Genomic DNA, 24,356 nt, shown 5'->3' with positions numbered 1-24,356 from the left:
GAATTATAGAGATGGAAATTATTATTACCAATAATAATGATCATTAGCTTAAAATTACATATCAATTTAAGGTTTGCAAAGTACTTTACATGTATTATCTCATTTTATCCTTACAATAACCCTGTGAGGTAGGTGTTACTAATACCCCTATTTTACCAATGAGGAAACTGATTCTGAGATGTTGAATTCCTTGCCCATAGTCACACAGCTAATAATGATCAGAGGCAGGATTTGAAGTCAGTTTTTCCTGACTCTGAATCCTGTACTTTCTCCATTATGCCACTTTGCTGCCTCATCATTTCCTTTATGGTGTGGACATATTTGATGCCATTTGCCCTTTGGTTGGAAAGAGTCCCTTAAGCCACATTGTTGAGGCTGCCAAACTGGCAAGCAGGAATGAGGAGAAGGGATAGCCTGTTTTGAGAGCAATGTTTATTTCAATTTCCTGAGTGATATTGTTCCTTTCTTCTTCCTGGGTCTATCTTGTCCCCTCGTGGTCTTGTCTTATGTCCTTTTCTCTTCCTTGTTGCCAGAAATCTGACCCTATGAAAACAGCATCAACAGATTCCTGTGAGGTGTTTAAGGCCCTAAAGTCAGTCCACTATACAACATTAACCAGGATTTGTAAAGGTCTTTCAGATTTTCAAGTTGCTTTCATCACCACAACTCTGTGAAATAGTACAACTATGATGACTCAATTTAACTGATAAAGAAACTGAGGCTCTGAGAGATCAGAGGCCTTGTGAATATCTGAGGTGAGATTTGAACCCTGATCTCTTGAGCCCAGGTCCAGTTCTCTATCCATTCATTATACCATTTGGTTCTCTTCATGGCATAATATGGCGGTTACGTTTTAAGACTATGAGTCTTGAGTTAGGAAGAATTTCATCTGAGGTCTAGGGAGGCTTATGTAGGGACTTATGTAGGGACAATCAGGTTGTGAGTAATGGAGGTGGGATTTGAACCCAGATTCTTTGATTCCAGAGATTATTTTGTTGTTGATAATCTGGATTCTTTTAACATAACCAACTACCAAATGTGAGTAAATGTTAAATGGCTGTTGATGAGTTTTTACACTTTTGGCCCTTTTGGGTCACCATAAAATATTTCATTCTCTGACAGACCGTGACAATTCTTCTTCTTTTAAAAAAATAAATTTATTATGTATTTATTTTTAAAATTCATTAAATTTTTTTTAAGTTTCAAACTCTCTCCCTCAGTCCCACCCTTCCCCTACCCATTGAGAAAGCAAGAAATAGGACATCAATTATACATGTGAAATCATGCAAAACATATTTCTGTGTTATTGCAAAAAAAAAGAGCAAGAAAAAGAAAGTGAAAAAAATTATGCTTTAATATCCATCAATTCTGTCTGGAAATGGATAGCATTTTTCATCTTAAGTCTTTCAGAATTGTCTCGGATCAATGTATTGATTAGAATAGCTAAATCACTCACAATTGATCATCATGCAATATTATTATTACTGTGTACAATGTTCTCCTGGTTCTTTTTACTTCACTTTGCATCAGTTCATTTATGTCTCCCTAGGTTTTGCTGAAGCCATCCTGCTCCTCACTTTTTATAGCATAATAGTATTCCATCACAATCATATACAACTAGTTCAACCATTTCCCAATTGATGAACATCTACTCAATTTCCAATTTTTTGCCACTGTAAAAAGAGCTACTGTAAATATTTTTGCACACTTGGGTCATTTTCCTTTTTCTTTGATCTCTTTGGGGCGTACACCTAATAGTGGTATTGCTTGGTCAAAGAGTATGCACAATTTGATAGCCCTTTGGGTAATCTTTCTCCATAGTGGTTGAATCAGTTCACAACTTATGACAACTTTGTAATAAAGACCTGAGTTCTATTTTCATTGATTATGATCACTAAAAGGTCATTATCAGGTTAAACTTTCTTTAGGAAGGGAATTAGCTCATGGTCTAGTGGAAAGAGCATTGAGTTTGGAATCGGAGATTATCTAGCCTGGCCTCCTCACACTCACTTTTGCAGATGAGGAAACTGAAGCCCATAAAAGTGGTGACTTGCCAATGGACACCTAATTACTATGAGGTGGAGGCAAGATGGAGCCAAGTCTTTTGAGGATGCTGTTCTATCTGTTATGCCATGCTGTCTCAGAGCTTTTGATTTAATGCTACAGTTTTTTTTTAAAATTTATTTTTGTGGTTGTTGTTGTTGTTGAGTCATGTCCAACTCTTTGTGACCCCATTTGGGGTTTTCTTGGCGAAGATACTGGAGTGTTTTGCCATTTCCTTCTCCAGTTATTAGTGTTTAAAAACAGAAGCATTTTTTTTAAGAAGCATGATCTTTGTTATTCTCCAGAGTGAGGTATTTAACAGGTACCAAATTAAAAAACAATTTAAAAAATCTGAACTTCAGAATGTGAGGTATCATGCATAAAAGAAACTACCTCTCCCTACCAAATGATAAGACAGAAGACACAAAAAGTTAGAACTCTTTAGGTGATGGGGCAGAAAAATTTAAGTAAATCATTAAATATTCTAGAGAAAAACCCCTCAGAATTTTATTTTTAGTTTTCTGTAACTAAAAGACCTAGGGAGGTCCCAGAAACTACAATTTGGTAACTTAAAGTGCCTACATCTTATAAAAAGTGTGATAAATTATCATGTCTTTAAATTTCTACTGACAGATATATTATTGCTGAAATATATACCCTTGATTACAAAGGTTAATGGACAAAGATACAACTGTTGTACTTGGCAGACAGGATATTTACGTGATTTATATAAAATATAAATAGCTAATGTTAAAATGTCTCCTGCTATTGAGTGGGTGACATAGATTGGCCATGACATGGTCCTGATCTTTTCTCTTTAGAAATGGGCAACGGACTGATGAAACCACTTTTCAACATACTTAAAGGGATTTACCTTGACTTGGTCCTGGGCCACACCTTCAAATTTATTTTAAATTCAGAAAGAATTTTTTGGTTAGCTGGTTTGTCCAATTGGCCAAACATCTTAAAATTCTAGAAATAGCCCATTCTAGCAATGGGTATTAACTGGATTATTTCTCAGTGAATATTTAAACACATTGTTGTGGTTGTTGTTTTTAGTGATTGAGAATGAATTTTCTTCCTCTCCTACTCTGCTTTTTTTTTTTTGTTAAATCAAAATCATAAGACTGCTCATTTAAAGGAAATTTAGAAGACTTTTTTCACAAATGAACATAATTCTTTATTGGCTTTCATTATCTGTAAGCAAAATGTTGGGTAAGTAATTTCATCTCTTCAGACCCCTCAGTGGTCTCGTCTGTGGGATGAAGATCATCATTATTATCACTAGCATTTATATAGTTGGGATTTGCAAAGCACTTTACATGTTATCTCATTTGATTCTCACAACAACTGTATGAGATAGGTGATACTGTCTATTTTACAGATGAGGGAACTGGGGGGTTGAGTGACTTGCTACGGGTCATACAAATGAGCAGATGTCATTTTCTCTGGCTTTCCTCCATGCCTGGACTGTGCTCCCTCCTCCTCTCTGCCTACTGGTTTCCCTGGCTTCCTTTAAGTCACAACTAAAATGGGACTTTAAAAAAAATTTTTTTTATTAATTTATTTTAATTTATCAACAATCACTTCCATATGCTTTTGAGTTTAAAATTTTTCTCCCCCTTCCTCCCCACCACCCTCCCCAAGACAGCGCACAATCTGATATAGGCTACACATATACATTCCTATTAAACATATTTTCACATTAGTGATGTTGTAAGTAAAAATTAGAACCAATAGGAAAAACTACCAGAAAGAGGAAACAAAACTCAACAGAAGAGAAAAAAAAATAGCAATTCAACTTCCATAGTTCTTTCTTTGGATGTGGATAGCATTTTCCATCACGACACCTTTGGAGATGTCTTAGATCCTTGTATTGCTGGGATGGGTTAAATTTATCAATATTAGTCATCACACAATGTGGCTGTTATTGTGTACATCATTCTCTTGGTTCTGCTCACTTCACTCAGCATCAGACCATACAAGTCTTTCTAGGTTTTTTTGAAGTCAGCCTGTTCATCATTTCTTATAGCACAATAGTATTCCATTGCATTCATTTACCACAACTTGCTCAGCCTTTCCCCAATTGATGGACATCCTCTCAATTTCCAATTCTTTGCCACCACAAAAAGAGCTGCTATGAATATTTTTGTACATGTGGGTCCTTTTCCCATTTGTATGATCTCTTTGGGATATAGCCCTAGAAGTACTATTACTGGGTTGAAGGGTATGCACATTTTTATAGCCCTTTGGGCATAGTTCCAAATTGCTCTCCAAAATGGTTGGATCATTTCACAACTCCACCAACAATGCATTAGTGTTCAAATTTTCCCATATCTCCTCCAACATTTATAATTTTCCTGTTTTGTCATCTTGGTCAGATAGGTGTGATGTGGTACCTCAGAGTTGTTTTGATTTGCATTTCTCTAATCAATAGTGATTTAGAGCATTTTTTCAAATGACTATAGATGGCTTTAATTTCTTCATCTGAGAACTGCCTGTTCCTATCCTTTGACCATTTATCAATTGGGGAATGACTTGTATTCTTATAGATTTGACTTAATTCTCTATATGTTTTAGAAATGAGGCCCTTATCAGAGAGACTGGTTGTAAAAATTCTTTCCCAATTTTCTACCTTCCTTCTAATCTTAGTTGCATTGGCTTTGTTTGTGCAAAAACTTTTCAATTTAATGTAATCAAAGTTATCGATTTTGCTTTTTGTAATGTTCTCTATCTCCTGTTTGGTCATGAATTCTTCTGTTCTTCATAGATCTGATAGGTAAACTATTCCTTGCTCTCCCAGTTTGCTTATAGTATCAGCCTTTATATCTAAATCATGAACCCATTTTGACTTTATTTTGGTATGTGGAGTGAGATTTTGGTCTATGCCTAGTTTCTGCCATACTCTTCCAGTTTTTTAGCAGTTTTTTTTCAAAGAGTGGGTTCTTATCCCAGAAGCTGGGGTCTTTGGGTTTATCAAATAATAGATTACTATAGTCATTGACTACTGTGTCTTGCATATTTAACCTATTCCACTGATCCACCACTCTTTCTTAGCCTGTACCAAGCAGTTTTGATGATTGCTGCTTTATAATACAATTTAAGATCTGGAATAGCTAGGCCACCTTCCCCTGTATTTCTTTTCATTAGTTCCTTTGATATTCTGGACCTTTTGTTCTTCCAAATGAATCTTGTTATTATTTTTTCTAACTCTATAAAATAATTTTTTGGTAGTTTGATTGGTATGGCACTGAATAAGTAAATTAGCTTAGGTAGAATTGTCATTTTTATTATATTAGCTCAGCCTACCCATGAGCAACTGATGTTTTTCCAATTATTTAGATCTGACTTTATTTGTGTGAAAAGTGTTTTGTAATTGTGTTCATAGAGTTCTGGGTTTGTTTCGGGAGGTAGACTCCTAAATATTTTATAATGTCTACAGTAAGTTTAAATGGAATTTCTGTTTCTATCTCTTGCTGGTGGTAAAATGGAACTTTTACAGTATCTTTTACAGAAGATTTCCCAAACCTTCTAATTTCTAGTGCCTTTCTTTGGTTAATTTTTCCTACTTATCATACGTATATTTATATATCTTATTTTTGCATATTTGTTCGCATGTTGTCTCCTCCTTTAGATTGTGAGTTCCTTGAGGGCAAGAACTGATTTTTGCCTCATTTTATATCTTCAATACTTAGCACAATGCCTATCAAAAGGTAGGCACTTGATAAATGGTTTATTGATTGATTGAGGTTACTGGACCTGGGTTCTAATCCTATTTCTATCATTTGTTCCCTATGTGATCTTGGACAGCTCACTCAATCCTTTTGGGTCTCTGTTTTCCTATATATAAAATGGGGGGGGGGAGCTGTTGGAATAGATGACCTCTAAATTCTCTTTCGGTGCTAGATCTCTACAGAGGCTCTTAACCTTTTTTGTGTGTCATTGATCCCCCTAGCAGTCTGATGAATCTTCCAGACCCCTTCTCAGGGTATTATTTTTAAATAATTAAAGGAAATGCTAAGCTTCAGTTAGAAGTTAGTGAAAATAAAGATGTAAATTTTTTCCCATCCAAGTTCATGAACTCCCTGAAATATATCCAGTTTTAAGAACATGTGATTTATTATCCTACGAGAATATAATTTAATGACAGATTGTGGGATGCAGAAAATAATTTACTATGGCAAGTCAGGAAGGGTTATTCAGGGTAGTTAGGAGAGACTTCAAGGAGGAATTAATAAGGCCACTACATTTGGCTCTCTCTGGTTTGGTGTGATATGAGGAGTATCTTGCTCATCCCATAACACTGTCTCACCCTGTGTCACTCTTAGACAATAAGAGCATTGTCCCCCCCCAAAGGATACCTTTAATGTACATGTCACTACATGACATTCAAGGATCTCTGTCATCTGGTTCTGCCTTATTTTTCTAAACTTCTCTTACATCTTTCTAGTCTGGTCAATATCTTCATGATCCCCCAATATACCATATTTATTCTTTCTTTTCTTATGCCACTCTATAAGATCTGCCTTGTTCTCTCAACTCTTATTGTGGTATGGAGGCACTGGATCAGGTATCAGAGGATCTGGGTTCAAATATGATTTCTGATGTCAGACTTCTGACTGTGTGACTTTTGGGCAAATCTCTCCAACTCTCTGGACATCACTTTTCTCATCTGTAAAATGAGGAATCAAAGATTTAGAGATGAAAGGGATCTTAGAGGTCATTGAGTCCAACCCTCTCATTTTACAGATGAGGAAACGGAGGCCCAGAAAGGTAAAGTTGCTTATCCAGGATCATACAACTAGTAAATATCTGAGGTGGGATTTGAACTCAGGTTTTCCTGACTGCAGATCCAATACCTTGTCCGCGGTATCCTGTTTCTACTCCAGGGGACTGGACTAGATGGCTCTCGAGGTCTCTTCCCACTCCAGAGCTATAATTCTGTGTTCTTATAAATCCTCCCATCAAACCCTTCCCCCACCTTCCTACACACATCCTACCCATCCTTCCAAGTCCACCATGGATTAGAAGAAACCATGGAGAAGGAAAGGCTGGGGTGGGAGTGGGAAGCACATTAAGACATGGAACCAGAGAAAATAGGTATAAAGTAATTGCACACCTGAGAGGCCTGGGGGGTGGTGGGGGGCAGGAAATATCCTGAAAAGGGATTAAGGGTACCCAATCATCCTTTACAAGTCTGACTATGGCAGCTGCTGGCCCCATGTGTCTAAATTCTATCCTATTCCTATTCTCACACTCAGAAAAATGGGAAAAATCGTTCCCATGTGATTTTCTTGTGATGTTAGAGCAAAATATTGGAAAAAAAGGAACAATCTATTTAAAAAGGGACATATGGTCCATTAATGCAGGATATTTGTTAGACTAGCCCAAGTCAAATATTTTGTATTGCTAAAATATACAATTCAGGAATTTACTCAATAGGGCACAGGGTAGAAAAGTTGGGGACTGGTAGGTTGCTCCCAGAAGTTTCTCAGCCAGCGCTTACCTATGTGATATAGGAGAAAGAGTGCTGAATTTGAAACCAGAGGAACTGGGCTCAAATCCTGTCATTTGCTAACTGTGTGACCTTGGGCAAGTTGCTTAACATCTCTGGGACTCAGTTTCTTCATATGTAATATGAGACAGTTGGACTAGATGACCTCTAAGGTCATCTTCCAGCTCTGTATTTGTGGTTCTAAGTAGTTGTGTGGTAGAGCACTAGATTTGAATTTGGAAGACTTAGGTTCAAATCCTAGCTGTAACTTTACTTTTATGGGTCTCAGTTTCCTCATTTTATAAAAGGACGAAGTTTGGTTAGATGATCTTAAAGGTCCCCCTTCTATGGATAAATCCTAGTTATGGGAACTGGGACCAATCCCATTGTATCCTTCTACCACAAACCCCTGCTGTTTTGATACCAGTGAAATGTGGTTGAAAGAAAGTTAAAGACAGTGAAACACAACTGGACATTAGGAATTGTAGTAGGTAACAGTGTTGCAGGGGGAAAAAAGAGGCCCAAAGGAAAGTGGAAAGTATCATAGAAAGGCAACATTTAACTTAAGAGAGCTACCCTTTTCTACCCTATTGCTGGGTACTTGGTAGGCACTTAATACTTGCTTATTGATTGATACTCTGGAGCAAGGATTCTTAACTCTCTCTCCCTCCCTCTCTCTTTTTCTCTCTCTCCTTCCATCCCTTCTCTCCCTCTCTCTCCCTCTCTGTCTCTATCTCTGTCTTTCTTTCTCCCTCTCTCCCTCCACCTTTCTCTCCCTGTCCCCATCTCCTTCTCCCTATGAATACCTTAGAGGGTTGTAAATGTTTAAGGTGGTGTTTCACCTTGAGAAGTTACCCATATTTTTATTGTTGTTGGTCAGTCATTTTCAGTCATATCTGACTCTTTGTGACCCCATTTGGGGTTTTCTTGGCAAAAATACTAGAATGGTTTACCATTTTCTTCTCAAGGCAAACAGGATTAAGTGACTTGGACAGGATCACACAGCTAGTAAGTGTCTAAGGCCAGATTTGAACTTATGAAGATAAGTCTTCCTGACTCCAGGCCTGGCTCTCTGTCCACTCTATCTCTGTCTGCCACCTAGCTGCCCAAGAAGTTACCTACCAAATGCTAGAAGTCTAGGAAGCCCCTCGATGATCCTAGAGTATGGGTGTAGAACAGAGAAAGCTAGCAGGACCCATAGCTATGTTAGATGCTTCTCCACAAGTCTTCCCCCTCCTTCCTACTGTTATAGTATGTCTCACATACAAGCACACTAGTTCAGGCTCTCATCTCTTCGTGTCTAGACTATTCTAATTTCCTTGTGTTTAGTCTTGACTCTCTAATCTCCTCCAATTCAACCTTCATAGTGCTCCCTACACAATCTTCCTAATGCAGTTATGATGTCACCACCTCTCAAATATGTTTAGTAGCTTCCTATTGCCTACTGAATCAAATACAAATGTCTGATTCTAGCATTCAAATCCCATCTATAGTAATAGTATAGAAGTTAGTTGGAAATTGCTATAAGCAGAATTCTTTGACTAGCAGGAAGAAACAGATAATTGTTTTCCCTGCAATCATTTATAATGTGAATGAACTGTTCCAGATAAACTACACCCAAAATGCAGAGTGAAACCTTATTTTTCTGCACAGGTGACCTACACATTAATCAGATATGAATGATTGACTAGTTGACTTGGGGAAATATAAAGATATTACTCTCAATTGATTTATGAGGCAGTGGGGCTTGGAGGCCCATGTTTATTCTTGGACCCTTCCCTCTTCTTTTGTTTAGTGTATGTTTCCATGGTCACTCACAAGCACATGTGGAACTTACCACAGCATCTGTATAATGGCATCTCATTTTTTTTTCTACAGACACAATTTTAAAGCTAAATATACACTCCCTTTGGGATGCTGCAGCTGTTGTTCTAGAAGCTGTAATACCACAGTCTTTTTACTGTAAGAAAGTATGAAGAGCGATAGCCCAAGTGTCTATATTGTTTTCATTGAAAGTGCCAAATCTGTAGTATATGTGAGTATTACTGATGTCAATGAAACATTTGGCACGAATGTCTGAACCAAGAATATGGCCTCAAAGTTCATTCAAAAGGAGGAAGAAGGTTTATAGTTGTTAAAGCCAAAAGGTTCAGCAGCAAATCCTAAGGGGAAGTCACGTGGTACATTGTCAAATTAAGTAACAGTGTATTTTTTTTTGCAGCTATTAAGTTAAATCCAGTTAATTCCCCTCCCCTCCAAAATAATAGGGTAGAATACAGACCACCTAAATCCACATACAATGTCCATTTTTTTTTTGCCAAAGATTCTCAATTTTTTCCCACCAAACCTTTTGTTAGGTATCCTTTTTTTTTTCCAAAGGGAAAAATGAATGTATTGGAGCTTGAGTTTCATTTAAGAGACTGATTGAAAGAGTCAAATCATGTGATGGCAAAGTGAGGAAGAAGAAAAACACAGGATTCAGAACTGAAAGGAACCTTAGAGAACATCTGGTCCAAACTCCTCATTTTATAGATGGGACATTGAGATTCAGAGAGGCTAAGTTACTTGGCCACGGGCACACAGCAAGTTAAGTAGCTCAGCCTGATTCAAACTTGGGTCCTCTGACCCCAAATCCAATGCTTTTATCATGGTATGTTAGAAAAAGAAGGGTGGGGAGGGAATAAATGTTATATATTACCTACTATGTGACAGGCACTATGCTAAATGCCTTTTAGAAACATTATCTCATTTGATCTGATTAAAGCTGGAAAGGGACTTTTAGATATTGGTTAGTCTAAACCTCTTGTTGAACAGATTTTGAGGAACTGAAATACAGAGAAGTTAACTTAGGGCTTGCTCTAAGTTACACAGTAAATTAGTAATGGAGCTCAGATCGCTTATGAGTGATGTTTTTAAATGCATAAGATAAAATACATAGGATTACAAAGGAAATTAATCATATTGAAATAGAGTTATCTATCTATATATATTTTAAAAAGTTCACCAACCATGGGTTATGGACCCCTGCTCTAGGATGAAGGGAAGGATTTCTTTTTCTTCATATAGCTTATTAAAATGACACTATTCTTTTGACTCTGCACCTTAGAATTTTTTCAGTGTCCTCTTTAGATTCATATGTATTCTTTACTGAAACAGAGAAGAGTCTCATTACGTCTTGGCTTGCTGTGTTTTAGGTGAAACCAGTTGACCTTCACCTTCCATTGAGATATGGTTCCTTATGTAATGTCCTTTATTCACTCTTCTTTATATTCAGAAGTTAATTAGCATTGAAAAGATTTTCTTTACTGAAGCAGGTACCCAAAAGAATTTTCACAACTTGTGTTCCAAAATTTTGACTAGTCTATTTTTATTTTTCTCTGAACACTTTCAACATATTTCTTATTCAGTTGTTTTCAGATGTGTCTGACTCTTCATGACCCTATTTGGAGTTTTCTTGGCAGAGATACTGGAGTGGTTTGCCATTTCCTTTTCCTGCTCATTTTACAGATGAGGAAACTGAGGTGAACAAGGTTAAGTGACTTTCCTAGGGCCACACAGCTAGTAAGTGTCTAAGTCTGGATTGGAATTCAGGGAGATGAGTCTTCCTGATTTCAGACCCAGCACTCTATCCACTGTACCACCTAGTTTTCCTTTGAACATACTTAAACAACAGTTTTTTTTTTACAACAATTATGACTCGATCGAGGCATTTAATCACTCTAAACCTTACTTTGCTCATATAATAATTCTTCCAAAAATAAGAATTCTTTAGTGTATTTTCTTTCTCTTTTTGCATGTTTTCCAGCTTCTCACCACAACCCTCAGAAGTTTTTAGACCTTGTATTATCTGTCTGATTTAAGCTTGATTTTGCCCAATAGACTAGCATAAAGCCACATATATTTTGTTTCTTATATTTAAAAAATTATGGTTTGGGAGATTAAAATAACTTAGGAAATGTGCTGAATAATTGAAAAACCTTAAATGGAGTAGCATACATGAAAATGATTAGCCTGCACTTATTAAAAATAATTAAAATGCCATTTAAAAATGTGATGTGCCAGCAAAGAACCATGGATTGGAAGTCAGAAGATCTGGATTCCTTCGTGCATGGCCTCAGACAAATTGTTACAAGAGTAGTCCAACTCTCATTTTAGAGGTGGATAAACTAAGGCTCAGAGAGTGACTTAGTCAGGGTCACATAGGCAATATGTAGCAAAGCTGAGATTTATACCTAGGTCTTCTCACTCTAAATTCAGTACATGTTCCACTGAACAATGAACTCTCTTCCCGAATTAAGCCCTAAATTTTGCCCATTAGACCCACATAAATCTCAATTAATTTTATTTCCTAGATTTAAAGATATAAAGTGAGGAAGATCTGGGTTCAAGGCCATTCTCTGTTGCATGCTGTGCAATCATGGGCAAGTGATTTAATCAGTGACCCAGAATTTGCACAAGGGTATAGGTAGTTTTCACATCAGTTTTCTCCACAATACTGGAATCACAGATACAGCTGTTGGTTCAAACCAAAAAGAAAACGAGCAGGGTACTTCTATTTGCTCTTAATATTCTCTTTTGCAGTATTGAAGTTCTTTGTGACCTCAATTATACAATGTCAGGTTTCTCTGATTCATACTTAGGAAGGCTTTGAGATGATTAAATATGTATTACTGTGTTCCTTATGATATCTATGGCTTTCCAAACACTTTATTTTGACTAGGAAGAATAGAATTTGAAAGGTTTGTGTTTAATGAACCCTTATAAAATATTAATGATATGCACTTATATTATTCACACAGGAGGTCTCTTGAGGTCCTCTGGGAGCTGATCTGACGTCATAATGTTTTGTGGTGAAAAGAAATTACTTGGTAAGTAATGAGGGATTTAGAGGATATATAATTGAATTTTTATAATTAGAATTAATTTTGGTCCAAGATTGTATGAAATTAATTTTTTTATTTGGATGAGTATTTTTGTCTTAATGGCACATTATTAATAAGATATACTATATTAGTTACTTTTTGGTATAGCGTACTGGCAGGAGGAAAGAGAGTTATCTCTCATTCAACTATAGAGATTATTGTTCAATGGAAGCTGGTAGCACGGTTTTTATGGGCATTTTTTTTCAATGAACCTAGGCATCTGAGTTAATATTGTTTTTAGTTTTAATTTGCTTTTGACTGCAGAATTTTAGTGTTGAAAATGACTTTAGGTATCATATAATCCACCCCTACTACAGCATAAATCCCTTTGACATCTTCCTTAACAGCCTCTTCTTGGACACTTCCATTGACAGAAAAGTTGCTATTTGACATGATAGTCCATTTTGTGGTTGGACAACACTAATGATTAGCAGGTTTGTCCTGAGGTGGACCTAAAATATGCCTCTCTGGAGTTTCCATCCACAGCCTTCATTCTGCTCTCTGGTAGACTTTCACACCCCTGCTGTCTCTTGATTCCCAACCCAAGATTCTAGAGCTTTCTCATAATCTTCATATTAAAAGTGAATTTAAAAAATTCTTTAATTCATTTTAATCATTGTTTGACATAAATACCTGTAAGAGGACTTAGCTGAAGTAGATATGTTTTTTTTTTCCAGCCAAAGACAAGGTTTATTAGAACATCTGCCATATTGGCCAGACTCTTAACGAATCTGAACATTACTGAGCTATTGGCTAGATTATTAAGAATCTGAGCAGTGGCTAGATTTTAAGAAACTGAGAACCTTAATAGAGACAAGATAGACCCTATATACAGAAACACTGTGGGAAGAATTTAGGAGTAGTCAAGTAGTTTGGGGTGACTGGAGGAGGGGTCTAAGGAGGATCTGGATGGGAGTGACCAGTAAGCTGGGGTGAACAGAATGCCAGGGACCTGGACCATGAGCCCAAGGGAGAATGGAGTCTAAATATGATTAAGGGTGGGAAGCGGCTGGGGGCAATTGGGAGGTAACAGAACAGAATTGAGAGATCGGGTGTAGCCACAATGAAAGGCCAGTTGATAGGATTATAGCCTCAGTAGAAATGTTTTTTAAAAAAGAACTGACCACTGGGGTATTCTTTTTACTTTTGTTCTTCAAACAACTGTCATTTTTGTGTAATCATGGTAATCAAAGGCAAAGCTATCTGCATCCAGTGGAATTGGATGTAGTTAGGGGATAAACCCAACCTGTGCCTTGTGGATTGTTATAATGGCCTTGGGATCATTAGATCTGGTAGTTCTGGGTTGCTACCACTTGTATCACTGGGGTTTTGAGTAACAAAATCTTTTGTTGTTGTTCAATTGTTCTGTTCCTGACCTCATTTGCGGTTTTTTTTGGCAAGAATACTGGAGCAGTTTGCCATTTCCTTCTCCAGCTCATTTTACAGATGAGAAAACTGAGGTCCAGTCACACAACAGATATCAGATTTGAGCTCAGGTCCTCTGACTCTAGAACCAATGCTCTTTCTACTATACCATGTTGCCTACTTAGATAATTGCATACTTTAAATAAAAGCTATGTAGAGTCACATTAACCCTGTGGATTGGAGAGATAAGTGTCAGATTCTTAGAGAAGTTCTCTTGCCCTAAATTCCTCTGCTTGTGTGTTTTGTGGATCACAGAAGTAGCAGAACAACAATGTTGAATGTTCCTTTTTGTTCTTGCCAAAGCTTGATGATATATTCTCTTAGATCTGGGCCTGGTGGCACAACAGGAACCCTCAAATCAACTATGTAATTCATGATGTAGGCATAATCCAAGATGTAATTAAGACAAATTCAGTTAGCAGGAAAGGAGATTCCAGGACACCAGCCTTATGGGTCATTACCTAGAAGATGGATCCCTGATCATAGGGAGGCTGTTGGGGGCAGGGAGAGGTAAGTGAACAGAGTATAGCTGCTCTGATGAGGAACTTACCTAGGGCTCAGTTATAGGGGAATGGGGTGGAGGGGGGATGTTTGCCATCTGGCCACATCCTATTTTAGCTAATTATTCTTGCTAACTAGGTGTTAAGCTCAGTTTTTTCTATACTGCTGAAAGAACATAAATGCAGTCACGATATAAATGTAACAAATTTGCAAGTGGCAAAATCTTTAAAAATCATTATTTTTATTCTTATACTTTCTGTATTTTGATGTTCCAGGACATAGCTCTGGTGTCCCTGCCCTAGTCATTGCTCTGTTTTTGTTTGTGCAAAGGGAGTCTGTAGTGGGGTGCCACTGATTTTGGGTCAATAAGTTATGAGTAACAACATAGAAATATGTGATGACAGCTGACATGGATAAAACACGTATAAAAATAATCTCATTATATAATAAAAATATTTAGTCTCATTCTTTCCTTTTGTTATATTTATACATCCTACTTTACTAAACTTTCTAAAATTATAAATTGCAGAGCAAATGTTGGCCAGCATTGGTAGAGGGAGTTTCTTTTACAGAGAGTTTTGTTCTACAAACTAAACAAAGTGAAATCATAAGTCTGGATAAAAACAAAACAATACAAAGAAACAAGACAAAACCCTGGACTGTCCAACTTTACTAAACTTACTGTGCTGTTTGCCACTGTGAATTTTCCACCATTTTGATACCATGATCTTAATAATACAATATAATTTATGTAGAATGTTAGAATTAGAAGGAACATCAGTAATCACCTAGTACAAGACCCAGAGTTAAATGATATGTTCAAGGTCACACAACTAGTTAATTTCAGGGATTAGAACCCAAGTCTTCTGAAGCCCATACCAGTGTTCATTCTACTATGCCAGGACATATCAATCAATCAATATTTACTGAGTATGCCCATTAAATGCCGGGCACTGTGCTAGAAACTAGAGATATAAAGAAAAAATATGGATAAACCTTTCTCCTCAAGAAGTTTACATTCTCTCAGGAGAGTATAGCCTTCTAGGTGGCACAGTGGATAGAGCACTCGGCCTGGAGTCAGGAAGGCCTGAGTTAAAATCTGGCCTCAGACACTTACTAGCTTTGTGACCCTGCGCAAGCCACTTAACTGTTTTCCTCAGTTTCCTCATCTGTTGTTGTTCTTCCCTTCCTTGTTGAAGAGAATCAATGACCTCATGAGTGTGATGTCTTGCCTTGGGCATGAATTGGGTTTGAGTGAGGCAGAGCTTTGCAGTCATCTGTAAAATGAGCTGGAGAAGCAAATGGCAAACCACTCCAATGTCTTTGCCAAGAAAACCCCAAATGAGATCACAAAGAGTTGGACGTGCCTGAAACGACTGAACAACAACAAATTTGGATTCCAGAGATGTGATGATTTGTCTGAGGTCACACGTCTGATCTTGGGATTAGAACCAAGGTCTCCTGACTCCTATCTCAGTGCTCATTCCACCAAATGACAGTGACTAGACTGTGATGTAAAGATGAAGAAACCATGATTGATGGAAATGACTTGCCCAAAGTCACATGACTGTTTCGTGGCAGAACTTGGATTAGAACCCAGATCTATTGACTTCCATCCATTCTAACCTCCCCACCCCTCTATATACTACATTCTTACAAATGGAAGGATATAGCATGTGAAGCACAGAATCTTGAAAATGGATTAGATATTAAAAATCTTAGCCATTATAGTGCATGGATACAGTGATGACATAGAATGTAAACTCCTTGAGGGCAGAGTCTGTTCCACTTTTGTCTTTGTATCCTTAGTATCTAGCATAGTGCCTGGCACAAAGTAGGTACCTAATAAGTATTTGTTGTCGTACAAAAATAATTATATCTTTATTAACTAAAATGACTCATAGAAGGGGATTTGAGAAAATATTAATGGCACAGAATTTTTAAAACAAAAATCACTGCAAACATAGTAGCACAGTGGTAATAATATGTTGGCCAGGACATGTAAAGAAATAGTCCTGTAATTTAGAATTGAATGTTCTAATGATATTCATTAAAAAGAGATTCTACCTATTTGTTCTAGAATGTGTGAAAGGGAAGGAATATGAATATAGAATTTGAATGAGGAGATTAATCCTAACTACCTAGTTGGTTTGTTAATCAGTCTTCTAAGTCAGACGGGATTTGGCCCATGAAATATAGAGAGGCAGTTAAGATGCTCAGTGGATAGAGTTCTGGACCTGGAGTTAGGAAGACCCGGGTTCAAATTTAACCTCAGACACTTGCTTGTGGTATGACCCCGTGCAATTCACTTAATCTCTCTCAACCTTAGTTTCCTCATCTACAAAATGGCAATAATGGCACTTACCTCCCAGGGTTGTTGTGAGAATAAATGAGATATTTTAAAGTACTTTGCAAACCTTGAAGTGCTTTATGAAAACTGTCATAATAAAGATGATGATGATGATGATGATGATATGAGGGTCTCCCCTCAGTAAAAAAAGGTCATTGAGGAAAACCTACATGGACATTTGTTGGGAATGTTATAGATGAGATTCTTGTTCAGATGCAATAACCTGCAGAACCTGAGGTTCTGTTCAACTCTGAGATTCTGTTATTCTGTGATTAAAATCTGAAGTTTGGCAACATTTCAGATGGCAACCTTGGGAAGGGGGAAGAGAAGAAGCATTTCTATAATGCCTATCTAGTGCTGGGTACTGTCCTAAGTGGTTTTTTTTTTTTTTACACATAATATCTTATTTGATCCTCACAACAACCCTGTCAGGTCAGTGCTATTATGGTCTCCATTTTACAGTTGAGGAAACTGAGGCAAACAGAGATTAAGTGACTTGCTTAAGGTCACACAGCTAGTAAGTGTCTGCAGCTGGATTTGAACTCAGATCTTCCTGACTCCAGGTTCAGTTCTCTATTCATCACACCACCAGCAGTCTCTGGAATCATGCCTGAGAAAACCACCCCCTTTCCCATACCAACCATGATTTATGTAATAATCTCTTTATTATCTAAGGTTTCCAAATGGTACTTGTTATTTGCAATTCCAAACTATCTTTTGATATGTTTATTAAATTCCCCGCCCCCCTGCTTTTGGGCTTACGTGTTTTCACAAGCCAATATCCTTGAAGCCATCCTAGGTAGTCTTTCCTCTGAATGGGAGTAAAGCTTGAGAGGCAGTGTAGTGCTATAGAGAGTGCCAGAGTCACAGGACCTGAATTTGAATTGCTGTTCTGTTACTTTCTACTTATGTATCCTTGGTCAAATTACTCTCTGGGCCCCTCAATTTCCTCATCTGAAAAATGAGCAGGATTGGATGGCCTGTATAAGCCTCTCTCATTTTCATGTACTCCTTGAGAGAAGAGATTGTTTCATTTTTTTTTTGTATATGAATCCCTGGCACCTAACATAGTGTACTTGGCACATGGTAAGCACCTAATACATGCTTATTGATTGATTGATCCTATGCTCCCCAGCTGGAAATGATTTAGAAATCAAAGTCTTCATTTAGGGTGTGAAGCCAGAGAATATTATTTTCGAAAGACAAACATTTATTGAAGACAAGCATAAAGTATGTTATTTTTATCCGGAGCAAACTAAAGAAATTACAACTCATCTAAACAGTTTAAACAATTAACAACTAAACTTTTCTTAAGATACAAACTTAAAAAAATTAGATGCAAAATATCTTTTTTTTTTGAGAGAAGGGTATGCCTATATATACGGATTTATTCTAGGAAGAGCAAGGTTCCCTGGAAGCTGATTCCCTTCTCAGTGTGCATTAATGGAATGTTACTCAAATTTAAGGAATAAGAACAGGCTGATTTTAAAAGCTGCAATTGTGTTTTGGTTGTGGGAGAAAAAAGTTATAGATCCTACTCTGTGATTCCAAATACAGTTTTGACTGTAAGATAATTCTCTACTCTTCATATCTCAAAAATAAAAATGATGTAAAGTATAAAGAGATACACACAAAATTCTGTTTTCTCTCACAGAATTATGTCATCTTCACGGAGCCTGCAATTTTCCTCCCAAGATACTTTTCCAGGGTCATATTTCACTTTGATTTCTGATTGTTTGCTTCACTGTGTCCTAGAAATCTAAGTGGGCTGGTGGTCAAGTCTCAGCTCTATGGCTGATATTTTGACTCATGACTTTTCCATCTGCTTTCTCATTTTATAAATTCCTTCAGTCCCATATTTAAAGGGCCAACATGGGGGATGTGTGCGTGGGGAAGAATAGGTTTGTTCATTGTTGCTTCCAAGGACAGGGCTGAGACCAATGGATGGAAGCTGCAGAATTTGTCTCAGAGTGGGAAGGAATTTTACAGCAATTAGAGCCTCATGACAGTGAACAAAAGTAGTGAACTCCTTGTCACTTGAAATTTTCAAAGAGAAGCTATAACATCAGCACTAACCTTGAGCAATTAATTTTTCAATGTGAGCAATCACTAAAAATCAGGGCTTCATTTATTGTTTTGTTTATTGTCTAAACTTAATAAAGTGTTAATGAAGATTAAACTTAAAAGTGTGTGCATATAGTTCTTTTTTTTAAAGAGAACCTGGCTGTTAAACATTTACCAGCATGCCCCTGTATTGCCCTATAAACTGATTGAGGTCAGCAAGAGTGCCATAGAAGATTTAGGGAATAAAGTCATCACTAGATTAGAGGCCTGGTAGCTGTAGGACAACAGCAACAACAACAACAATTTGCATTTATCTATATAAACTTTAAGATTTGCAAAATGCTTTATGTCCATTATCTTATTTGAGTCTCACAACACCCTTGTACCTCACCATTCTAAAGTGTATGTCTGAAGATGGTAGAAGTAGGGAGAAGTACAGTGTAGCTTCACCACCCAACCTCTTCCATAGTGACCTGGAAAATAGCCCAGATTGAATTTTGATCAGGAAAGCCAAGAAAAAAATTAGCTTTTTGTTATTTTTCCAGCCCAGGTGTCTTAGGGAAACAAACAGGTCTGTGGATGGGTTTTGAATCACATGTGCCAGAGCCCAGAGACTGAGAGCTGAGACTGGACACCAGGGACCAGAAGCACCTTGTCTTCTTTTTTTTTTTTCATTCTTTTGGATTAGTATTACAGTGCCTTGATTTCTCAAATTGTCACTTGCTTCCAATTGCTCCATTCTAATTTTTAAGGAAGTATTTTCTTCAGTAAGCTTTTGGACTTCCTTTTCCATTTGGCCAATTTTGCTTTTGGGGGCATTCTCCTCACTGGCTTTTTGGACCTTTTGCCATTTGGGTTAGGCTATTTTTTAAGGTGTTATTTTCTTCAGTATTTTTTTGGGTCTCCTTTAGCATCCCTCTCAGTTTTTCCTCTACTTCTCTTACTTGCTTCTCAAATCCTTTTTGAGCTCTTCCATGGCCTGGGACCAATTCATATTTTTCTTGGAGGCTTTGGATGTAGGAGCTTTGGCTTTTTTGTCTTTTTCTGGTTATGTTTTGATCTTCTTTGTCACCAAAGTAAGATAATGTAGTCTGACTCTTTTTTTCACTGCTTGCTCATGATCCCAGCCAATTACTTGAGTTATAAACTCTTTGTTAAGGTAGAGGTCTATTTCCAGTGTGGAGAATGTACCGTCCCAAGCTTCAGGGGTTTTGTGCAACTGTTTTTGGAGATACTTCTAGGGACTTGTAAATATTCAGTTCTTCCAAGGTGTTATGATCAAGGGGGAGGTGTTTACTCCTTTCCTGGCCTGTGCTCTGGTCTATGAGAGCTCTTCTGTCTTGGAACTGTGTGGAGAATTTCCTCTCCACAACCACTACAAGCTCTACCGTGCCAGCACTCTTTCTCACCCCAGGACCACCACCCAGAACTGTGACCCAGATCCAAGCACAGGCAAAGCAAGAGAATCCTGCACCAGTAGAAAGATCCCTGCAATCCCCCTCTGATCAGCCACTGGATTCCCCCTCAGTCTGTGGGCCAGAAGCTCAGGAGACAGCCGGCACCCTGGGGCTGAGCTTGGGGAATGGGGCTGAAACCCCACTGTGCTTCTCTCTCACCACCGCAGAAACAGACTTTTCCCACTGACCTTCTAAGTTGTCTTTGGCATTCATGGGTTGAGAAGTCTGGAAACTGCCACAGCTGCCTGCAATTCGGTCCTCTGAGGCCTGCTCCAGGTTCGCTGTGGCCTGCGCGTCCACGCTGAACTGCGTTCCTCTCCTAGCCCAGCAAGATATACCTTTCCGATCAACCATCCAGGTTATCTTGGACTGGAATTTTGTTTCACTCTGTCTTTTTGTGGGTTCTGCTACTTTAGAATTTGTTTAGAGATATTTTTTAATAGGTATTTGGAGGGGTTTGGGGCAGAGCTCAAGCAAGTCACTGCTTTTACTCTGCCATCTTGGCTCCACCCTTCCCTCGCCCCCCAGAAGCAGCTTGGCAGGAAGAGATCCCAGGGCATCCCCTGAAAAAGCACCAGGTGCAGGAATGGATGAAATCTGGCAGCTCAATCTCCTACTATGCAGTTCCTGGTCAGACTCAGGGGGAGGGGGATTCTGCAAATGGGGTAGGAGAGAGATGTGATTACTAGTTGGCCCTAGATGTGTATTGAGCAAAGAACAAGATTGGAAGCAAGCAGTAGTTTTGTGTTTCTGATCTCAGGAGCAGAGCAGGGCCTTGGTTTCAGACTCCATCCCAGAGTGAAAGCCTGAAATAAAATAACCAGAGGAGGAGTCCCACACCAAAGGGGAGCTTAAAGTTCAGTTGATCTGAAACTACAGAGCCTCCCATTGAGCTAATAGTGACTGAGTCCAATGACAATCTACTGAGACTCTTAATGAGGGACAAGCTGACAGACCTTAACCTGGGTCAGGAGTTTGAAGAGCTCAGATCAAGAGAGCATTGAGTAGACTTTACCCCAATCACATCACTTTGGGAGTATTGAAATCTTTGTAGCTCAGGTCCCTAGCCTGAGCTGTTAAAACAGCAAAAAAGATGTAAAAGGACAAAAACTCAAGCTAGACATTTCCCCCAAAGTACAGACTCCACCATTAACATAAAATCCAAAGTTAAGAAGTATGTTGGAAAAATGAGCAAAAAAAAAAAAAAAATCCAACCATAAAGAGCAATTATTGTGACAGGGAAGCTGAAGACCCAGACCCAGAAGAAGAGAATGAGTTGAAAACATTTACAAGCAAAGACTAAAAAGAAGAAAAAGCCACTTGGAGACAAGTTCAACCAGAATTCCTAGAAGAGTAAAAGTAAGACTTAAAAAAAAAAAGAGAAGTAAACCAGGGGTGGGGAACCTGTGGCCTTGAGGCCACATGTGGTCCTCTAGGTTCTCAAGTGTGGTCAAATTTTTGGATTCAGTCAAAGGGCTATATATGGCCTCGAAGTTGCAAGATCCCCACCCCTGAGCGAAACAATGATCTTAAAATCCAAATGACAGTGGTAGAGGAAAAAAAAAATGGAAAAAAGACATGAAAAGGAATTAAAAGCTTGAAACAAGAAGTACAAAACCTTACCAAGAAAATGATCCCCTTCCCCAATTGATAAATGATCAAAGGATATGAACAGGCAGTTTTCAGATGAAGAAATTAAATGTCTATGAAAAAATGCTCTAAATCATTATTGATTAGAGAAATGCAAATCAAAACAACTCTGAGGTACCACATCACACCTATCAGATTGGCTAATATGACAGAAAAGGAAAATGATAAATGTTGGAGAAGATATGGGAAAATTGGGACACGTGTATTGTTGGTGGAGTTGTGAACTGATCCACTCATTCTGGAGAGCAATTTGGAACTATGCCCAAGGGGCTATAAAACTGTGCATACCCTTTGACCCAGCAATACAACTTCTAGGGCTACAGCCCTAGATACATCCCAAAGAGATCATAAAAATGGGAAAAGGACCCACATGTACAAAAATATTTATAGCAGTTCTTTTTGTGGTGGCCAAGAATTGGAAATTGAGGGGATGCCTATTAATTGACAAATGGCTAAACAAGTTGTGGTATATGGATATAATGGAATACTATTGTGCTATAAGAAATGATGAGCAAGCAGACTTCAGAAAAACCTGGAAAGACTTATATGAACTGATGCTGAGTGAAGTGAGCAGAACCAGGAGAACATTGTACACAGTAACAGCCATACTGTGCAATGACTAACCTTGATAGATTTATCTCTTCTCAGCAATGCAAGGATTTAAGACAACTCCAAAAGACTTATGACGGAAAATGCTATCCACATCCAGAAAAAGAACTATGGAGTGTGAATGCAGATCAAAGCATATTATTTGTCCTCTTTTTTTGTTGTTGCTTTGTTTTGTTTTCTTTCTCATGGTTCCTCTCATTGGTGTTAATTCTTCTTTACAAGACTAATGTGAAAATGTTTAATATGGATGTATGAGCCTATATAAGATTGCATGCCATTTTCAGGAGGGGAGGGATGGGGAGAAAATTTAAAACTCAAAATCTTATGGAAGCGAATGTTGAAAACTAAAAATAAGTAAAAAAAGAATGATTCCTTGAAAATTAGATGGACCAAACAGAAGCTAATGACTCCACAAGACATCAAGAAATATTAAAACAAAATAAAAAAAATTGAAAAAGAAAACATGAGGTATCTTATAGCAAAGCTAATTGACCTGGAAAACAGATTGAGATAATTTAAGAATCATTGGGCTACCTTAAAGCCATGACCAAAAAAAAAAAAGATCCTTCAAGAAAAGATATTTCAAGAAATAATAAAATATGACCCACATCTCTTAGAACTAGAGGGCATGGTAGAAACTGAAAGAATCCATAAGTATCCTGGAAGAAAAAATGTAAGTACTGGGCCATAGTAAGTATCATACAAGATTTAGTAATCACAATAATAAAGAAGTGGTGAGTTTGTAACATGGTATTCTAGAAGACAAAAGATCCAGATTTACAACCAAGAATGGCTTACCCAACAAAACTGATTATAATTTTACGGGGGAAAAATGGAACTTTAATGAAAGGTCATCTTTAATCAACCATAATGCAATAAAGATTACATTCAATAAAGGGCCTATAGAAGAAACTTTTAAAAACTAAAACGTTGGTCTGACCACATCTCCCTCTTTAAGAAGCTACAATTTCTCTTGTTGCTTCTGGAATCAAGTACAAATTCCTTTTTATTTAAAGCTATTTATAACTTAACTCCAGTCAACCCTTCCAGATTTAGGCATTATTTACCTCTGTGGACCAGCCAAACTGGTCTCTGTACTGTCTCTTACACAGTACATCCCATCTTCTAGCTTTGAGACTGACTTTGAACAGGTGCCTAGAATGTCCTCCATCTTCACTTCAGCCTCTTAGAATGCTTAGTTTCTTTGAAAGCTCTGTTCACGCATTACCTTCTATAGGATACTTTTCTCCATCTCACTTAGCTGCTAATGCTTCCCCCTCCAAAAATTACTTTGTATTAACTTTTAGAATATTTTGTATCTACTTATGTGTACCTGATACTTCTCCCAATAGAATATAAGAATGTAAGAGGGCAGGGATTATTTCCTTTTTCATTTTGTATCCCCAGAGCCTAGCACTTAACAGGCATTTAAAATGCTTGTTCATTGATTGATACATGCCCATTTCACTTTATTCCTGATTAAGGCAGTAAGCACAGAGGAAACATTGGGAGCTCTACAACATTTGGGGATAACATGCATAGTATCCAGGTCTAGGGAAATCATAATCCTGCTCTACCCTGTCCTGAGTATTGTGTTCAGCTCAGGGTCCCATGTTTTAGGAAGGACATTGATAAGCTGGAGAATATCCCAAGGAGGAAAACCAAGATGGTGAAAGCCTAGATAATATGTCATATGAGGATTAGTTGGAGGAACTTGGAGATATTTAATGTAGAAAAGGGAGGACTTAGAAATGACATGATCGCTGTCTTCAAATGTTTGAAGGACTGTTACATGGAAGAAAGATTAAACTTCTTGACTTGAGAGGGTATAGCTAAGAGCA

At 37.7% G+C, this 24,356-nt stretch overlaps 1 protein-coding gene across 4 annotated transcripts in view; it reads left to right on the top strand.

Annotated features, from left to right (window-relative positions):
- The window catches only part of ATP8B4 (ATPase phospholipid transporting 8B4 (putative)), a 327,254-nt gene that overhangs the window by 9,788 nt on the left and 293,110 nt on the right, over positions 1–24,356 (top strand). For all 4 annotated transcript variants that reach the window (XM_027840872.1, XM_027840874.1, XM_027840871.1 and 1 more), the window contains exon 3: positions 12,337–12,405. In XM_027840872.1, coding sequence (XP_027696673.1) covers positions 12,378–12,405 — 28 coding nt within the window. In that variant the 5' untranslated portion in view covers positions 12,337–12,377. The remainder of the gene's footprint in view (positions 1–12,336; positions 12,406–24,356) is intronic.

The sequence above is a fragment of the Vombatus ursinus genome, unplaced genomic scaffold, assembly GCF_900497805.2.
Source record: "Vombatus ursinus unplaced genomic scaffold, bare-nosed wombat genome assembly UNPS02014848.1, whole genome shotgun sequence".
Taxonomy (NCBI): domain Eukaryota; kingdom Metazoa; phylum Chordata; class Mammalia; order Diprotodontia; family Vombatidae; genus Vombatus; species Vombatus ursinus.
This window is presented reverse-complemented; position numbering and strand designations above follow the sequence as displayed.